Here is a 7193-nt window from a genome sequence, read left to right as displayed (position 1 = left end):
GGCGTTTACGAGGGTGTTCAATACAATGTGTAACCCTTCCAGAGCCTGGTCTATGGAGTTGGCAATAATTAGAACATCGTCCAAATAAACAACAACGTACGAATAAGCGAGGTCGCCTAAGGCCTTGAGAATGGCTCTCTGAAAGACGGATGGTGCATTTTTCAACCCAAACGGCATCGTTACATACTCGTATTGCACGTCGGGGGTAACAAACGCTGTATACTTCGTAGAAGTTGGATGAATAAGAATTTGGTGAAACCCGCTGACCATGTCCAGACAAATAAAGTACCTCGCTTTTTGTAATCTCGCGATTTGATCCGCAATAAGAGGTAGAGGATACCGATCCGCGACCGTATTTTTATTTAACTCTCGGCAATCTACGCATAGTCTTTCTGAGCCATCTTTCTTTTTTACGAGTAATATGGGGCTCGCGAATGGAGAATTATCGGGCCGTATAATTTTTGCTTCAATTAATTTGTTTATCCTCTCACATACGAGTTCTTGCTCTTCCTCGCTAAGTCTATAAGGACTCCTTTGTACAGTGACGTTAGGATCAATTAACCGTATCTCTAACTGACCTGTATTTACGCGAGCACGTGGGAAACCCGTAATGAATGAATCTTTGAATTTTTCAAGAACAGAAATCAATCGGCTTTTATCATCTCCAATAACATCGGTGTCGACCTCATTAATATTGATCTCGTTTTCAGTGGCTTTATTATATGCATTAATTATTTTTGTTCTACTAATAGCGATGCTGTTTTGAGTGATATTTACGTCAAACGCTTGGTTCAAAATTTCGCGACCAATCATTATGTCATATTTTAAATAACTATCAGCATGGACATGAAAAATTATCTCCAATGTAAATCCATTAATACGGACAAAATTTGTGATGTGCATTTAATACAAGTATCTTCTATTCTTCGCATTACTACTGTATTAGTCATTCTTTTACCGGAAAATTTCATGGCCACAGATTCTTTAATCAGCGAACACTCAGCTCCAGAATCGAAGTAAAATGGAAACGACTCACCCAGATGAGTTAATCTACCAATTGAAGCTTCCGTTACGCAGAAGTCGGCCCGACGCTCGTTATTGGAATTATAGCTTCCTTTCGGTGTGCTGCTGTTATTTTCCCCTTTCCGCAACAACGGACAACTAGGCGCAATATGGCACTCTCGACACTTGAAACATGTCACCTTTGATAATGCGGCTGGTCGAATTTCCTCCGGGTTTCGTATGTTCTTCTGCTTCCCAAATTTTATTCTTTTATGGCACTCCGCTATGTTATGTCCGTAGTAACTACATTGGAGGCACTTATTCCGGTAATCAGGAGGCTTATGTCGTTTAGCTTCAGAACTCGCTGATGAGTTGTCTGACGAAGATGCCGGCCTCTTCTTCGCGTAAGAGAGAGCTCTCATTTCATTTAGAAATTGATCCTCAGTCTTGATATCACTGGTAAGTGCTACCCGTTCAATACGCTGATATTGTGAGGCCAATTGAAAAAGGACGGAAGCGTTGATTACCTCAGCCATAATTGAATTTTCCCACCTCGCCTTCAGGAAGGAATGGAGCAGGAAGGAATGCCAAAAGTTCCCATGGTTTCGTCCTTCAGTGGTTTTTCGTTAATCTTCATTAGCGTTGAGGTTGCTGTTTCTTTGCCACCAAAACGCACAGTAATAAGGTCTTTAAATTCTGACCAGGTAACATCTCTACCAACCAGTACTTGCGTAAGCCATTGTGCTGCAGAACCTTCTAGAGCACAACTTAAAGCAGAAAATAACGCACTGCCTTGTAATGGATTTTCTTTCATGATCAGATTAACAACTGCAACTGGGTCGGAACCCGCGATTTCAGGGTTAAAACGCGGAAGCAATAAATTTTTAGGTTCAGTACTCGGTTTTTGCACTAGCGTCTGAATTAACTCACGCATGATAGTTATATTCTCTTGCATAGTTATAAACGGCACTGATCCCACTTCTGATGTCGTGTGGTCGCTAGACTTAGGGGCGTGTAACGTATTTTTATTAGGACAAGTCATCGTTGTTGTTCAATGGAGATTATATTTATAATTATATGTACAAATGTTGATTTTACTGAGTTTGACAATTAACCTTGGTGATTAGGCACTCTAGATGTTAAAGCCAATGTTCTTAGGTTCAATAACGAATCCACAGGCAATGGGGAAAACTCTTTGTTCAATGGAATATATTTTGATATTCAAAGTGACATTCGGTATCGTTCTAACAGACTGACAAAACGATGTGAGTAAACTCTCCAAGGTGATCACAAGAATAAAAGACTGATATGATCACATTTGTCAATTGCATATTGACCGGGGACATCAACAAAATTCCAGGCGCCGTTACTAGGCAGACCCGCGTAGAGCCGACATTGCTCCTTCCCGGGGCTTGTGTGCTAAGACAGCGTGTGTCCCTCAATATTGGTACTTCTTCTATTAGGTAAAAACGCTCATCCCGTGACCGTGGCTACGTTCGGCGATCCAAGCTCATTATCACAAATCTCGAACAAATACAATGGGATAGAATGACGACAATTGTTTAGTTGCGCCTATGATAGAATCTAGATTACGGTGATAAGGGATTTTCTCCAAGTACCAAAAGGAAGGCTCCGATGTCCTTTCATCTCCGACATATATATAACGCAATACTATATAACGTTATACTATATAAGCGTAATACTGTATAATGTAATACGTTATAACGTTATACTACAGTAGCGGCACTGGACAGCAACCTTCCAACGGTATCTGTCCCGTGGCTCGCTACACAAAGACCCTGTTCTTTCTCTGTACCTTCTTGCACATCAGGTAATCTCCTCCTTGACCGTTGGTATTCTTCCGTATATCCTCGTTTCTGACGTACCATGGGGCATTTACTATTGCTCTAAGAATTTTAGCTTGTATTGTCTCTATTTTGTTTATATGGCTCAATGCTGCTGTCCTCCATAGTGCTATTCCGTACGTCCAGATTGGTTTTATGATCGTTTTGTATATTTTTAATTTATTTTCTATGCTTAATTTGGATTTTCGACTTGTTAGCCAATGCATTTGTCTCCTTGTTGTTTGTATTTTGTCTATTATTGAATCAGTATGCTGTTTCCATGTGAGTTGTGTTTTAGGTGTGCGGCCTGCTACCGAACATCGGCGGGGCGGGAGACGCGGTGCGCCGACTTTACGAGGGCGTCATTCTGTCCCGAGTGATGTACGGGGCCCCGGTATGGGCGGACGACCTGATGGCGAGCCGCCGCAGCATCCTGCTCCAGAGGAGGCTACACAGGGTAACCGCCATCAGAATCATTAGGGGATACCGGACAGTGTCTCACGCGTCGGCGACCGCCCTAGCTGCGTCCCCTCCGTGGGAGCTCCGGGCACTAGCGCTCAAAAAGAGATACACCCACCGGAGAGCATGGCATCCGGGAGAAGATCCGACCGAGCAAGCGGCTCCGAACGACATAGGAACCGCTGAGGAGGACACGTGGGACCGGTGGCGATCCCAGCTGATCAACGAGGGAGGTGAACATCGGGACGCGGAGGCGGTCCTCCCAAACACTGGGCGGCATGGAGAAGCCGCCACAGTCTCCCGCTCACATTCAGAATGACCCAGATGCTCACCGGACACGGCATGTTCGGCGAGTTCCTGAAGAGAATTGGACGGGAGACGACAGACATCTGCCACCACTGCGGAGAGGACAGGGACACGGCGCAGCACACCCTGGAGCTCTGCCCGGCGTGGGAGCTGCCGCGACACTTCCTGCGGCACGCCACAGAAGGAACACTGACCCTCCCAGCGATTATAGAGGCGATGCTGAGAGGGCCACAGGAATACGAGGCCGTCCGCCACTTCTGCGAGCGAGTTATGCTCGCGAAGGAGCGAGCGGAAAGAGAGAGGAAGAAAAACTCTCACCCCTGCAGGATAAGATGATGGAGAAGGATGGCAGTCAGGCGACCTAGAGCCGCCCCACCGCCGTCCCAACAGACCACGCCTGAAGAAGCGCAGCGCTAAGGGCAAGAACCCCCCTAACGCCAACTCAATAGACGGGAGATACTAGTACTGGCTCGAACAAGAGGACGCGAGAAGAGGGTGCAACAGAAGTTAATTCATTGAGGTTCCTGGAGCACCCCCGTCGCACGCGTAGGATGGTCATCCTATCTGCGCACGAGAACTCCAACTACTCCCTATGGAAAGCCACGAAAAAAATAAAGAAGACAATAAAACTGGTCCCAGCAATCAGAAGAGCAGATAACACATGGGTAAGAAGCAACGAAGAGCAAGCTAAAGAATTTTCCAACCACCTTTACAACACATTTACACCACATAATATCAACAACAGCAATCACAATAGTCATACGGACGAGGATGCGCTAACTACTAGTGCACCAACTGACAATCACTACACCATACCCAAAGCAACAGCACAAGAGAATTGAGAAAACAAAAAACAATAAAGCACCAGGGATCGACCTAATTAACGGCAAAATCTTGAAAAACCGTCAAAAGCGATAAGACAAATCACAATAATAGTAAACGCAATACTAAGAATACAATTGTGGCGGATCGGTATCAATAGGACGCAGACAGGTCGAGGCATCAACGCTGCGCAACACCTCCCGGGCGATCCGCTGGTACCAACCGCCAACACTAGAGGGCTACGACGACAACGAGTCTGTCTAACTCGCTAGCGGTCGAATATACGAGCGATTGATACAAATACCACACCTAGCGAGACTCCATCTACGTCTAAGGCAGGGACTACCGGGCATAGCCTTACTGACGAGTCCACCGGTAGTTCCGGGACGAAACGCACAACTCTCTCTTCATCCGCCACACAATACTTTCCAAAAGCTTGGAAACTGGCACAAATCATAATGATACCCAAACCAGACCCTTGTCTGGTCCAATCCATCTGGTCTGGTCCAGTCCTACCGACCAATTTCTCTACTTCCGGTGTTCTCTAAGATACTAGAAAAAATAATCTACAACCGGATAAAACTAATAATAGAGAAGAACCATCTAATACCGGACCACCAATTCGGATTCAGAAACAAACACTCCACAATAGAACAAACGCACAGACTCGTCAATGAAATCCTACAGGCGCTGGAAACAAAACAATACTGCACGGCACTCTTTATGGACATCGAAAAAGCATTCGATAAAATAAACCACACTAGCCTACTACAATCAATCAGGAAACAGTTCCCGGGGCAGATATACCAACTAATCAAATCATACCTAAGCAGTAGAAGTAGCAGCTTCATAGTAAAAATCAAAAACACACACCCGGAAGCTAAAGAAATCAAGGCAGGAGTTCCGCAAGGAAGCGTCCTAGGACCAATTATATACACATTATACACGGCCAACATACCAACAACTAACAATAGCAAAGTACTGACATTCGCGAATGACACAGCTGTACTAGTCAGGCACACTAACCCTGCAACAGCAGTTACATTACTACAAGAACATATCACAAAAATAGAAAAGTGGCTTCAAGCAAAACAAATCAAAGCAAACCCCGAAAAATGCAAACACATCACATTCACACTGCGAAAACAGAAACCACCAAACATTGTACTAAACGGCACACACATAATACAAACAAGGCAAGTCAAATACCTAGAACTCCACTTACATTCACGACTCACGTGGAACAGCATATTAAGGCAACAATAGACAAAATACAGGTGGCAAAGAGACAAATGTACTGGCTAACAAGTCGAAAATCCAAACTAAGCATAGAAAACAAACTAAAAATATATAAAATGGTCATAAAACCAATCTGGACGTACGGAATAGCACTATGGGGAACAGCAGCAATGAGCCATATAACCAAAATAGAGGCAACGCAATCGAAAATACTCAAAACAATAGTAAACGTGCCATTGTACATTAGGAACGAGGACATTCGGAAAGACCTGGGAATACCAACAGTCAAGGAGGAGATTAACAAAAATGCAAGAAGGCACGGAGAAAGAATAGCAACGCACCCAAACCGGCTGGCAGCGGAAACGGTCGACACATCAAGCATAAAAAGAAGATTAAAAAGGAAACACCCAACAGATCTCACAAAGGACATAACCTAACAAACACGATGATGGTACTCCGCTGGGGGTAGCCACCCACATGTTATATTAGTATACCACTATAATATTTTACCAAATGTCCTACTGGACAAATTGTAAAATGTAAATAAATAAATACAAACTTAAAAAAAAAAAAATTAGCAACGTGTCATGCCTTTCTCGTGTAACTTTATTCAGCCATCCTAGTTTGTGTCCGCGTTTTATGTTTTCTTGAAACTCTTCTGCTTCTGGTTAGTATTCTCTGCTCTCTGTATTACCTTCGTTAATTTGGCTTTCCATATTGTTGAGGTTTTATCTCGGAATAGAAAGAGCAAACGTGTGGATGAATGTATTGGGTTGGCAACCCAATATTATAGAATTTCTTTATTCAGAAATGTTAGAAATTAGGATTTCCAATGGTTTCTATCCTATGCAACAATTTATTGATAGATGGATTTATTACAATGGATTAAACAGAAAATCGATGATTATTTATTTATTATAATGTAGTATTGTAAATAATTATGATTAGTTTATTAATGATAAATGAATTAAACAGATGTTAATTAAACAGAAAACAATGGTTATTAAACATGAACTAATTGCAACAAACGTATAATAATTAAAACAACTAGATGTTTGATTAATTTAAAGATGTCTAATACAAAAATTGAAATATAATATAACGTAATAGTTAAATAATTAAGAAATATGATAAATACAGGCATGTATGTTTGAGTAACATTTTGTATATAAACTAATTTTTAAGAAATGAACAGGCGCTATATTTTAATTTTTCAGTTTCGACAAAGAAGATAATTCTCTGAACAAATTTTATAGAAATTCAAATCAGAAAATAAAATAAAAAAGTATACAACTTTCTATTAACTTTTGAAATCATTTTAGAAACAATTACAAATGACATATGAGTTATATGAATGAAAATAGTTACATCAGAATCATTATCCACGCTAAAACCTTATTTATTTAGGATCAATTCAAATTTTTCTCATAGAAAAGAAATGACACGTGAAAGTATTTAATGTAAAGAGGTTAATTAAGAATTTTCATGCTATTGACCATTCATTCGCGTACACGTTCGAAC

At 41.9% G+C, this 7193-nt stretch overlaps 1 protein-coding gene across 1 annotated transcript; it reads left to right on the top strand.

The window, feature by feature from the left end:
• The first annotated feature begins 2955 nt into the window (after window positions 1-2955).
• LOC126875554 (uncharacterized) lies at window positions 2956-3624 on the top strand. The gene is made up of 2 exons (XM_050638504.1): window positions 2956-2997; window positions 3145-3624. The coding sequence occupies exons 1-2, from the start codon at window positions 2956-2958 to the stop codon at window positions 3622-3624; spliced, it is 522 nt and encodes a 173-aa protein (XP_050494461.1).
• Window positions 3625-7193: the final 3569 nt, after the last annotated feature.

The sequence above is a fragment of the Bombus huntii genome, chromosome 18 (genome assembly GCF_024542735.1).
Source record: "Bombus huntii isolate Logan2020A chromosome 18, iyBomHunt1.1, whole genome shotgun sequence".
NCBI lineage: Eukaryota > Metazoa > Arthropoda > Insecta > Hymenoptera > Apidae > Bombus > Bombus huntii.
The sequence above is the reverse complement of the archived record's forward strand: the minus strand, read 5'-3'. Positions and strand labels throughout refer to the sequence as shown.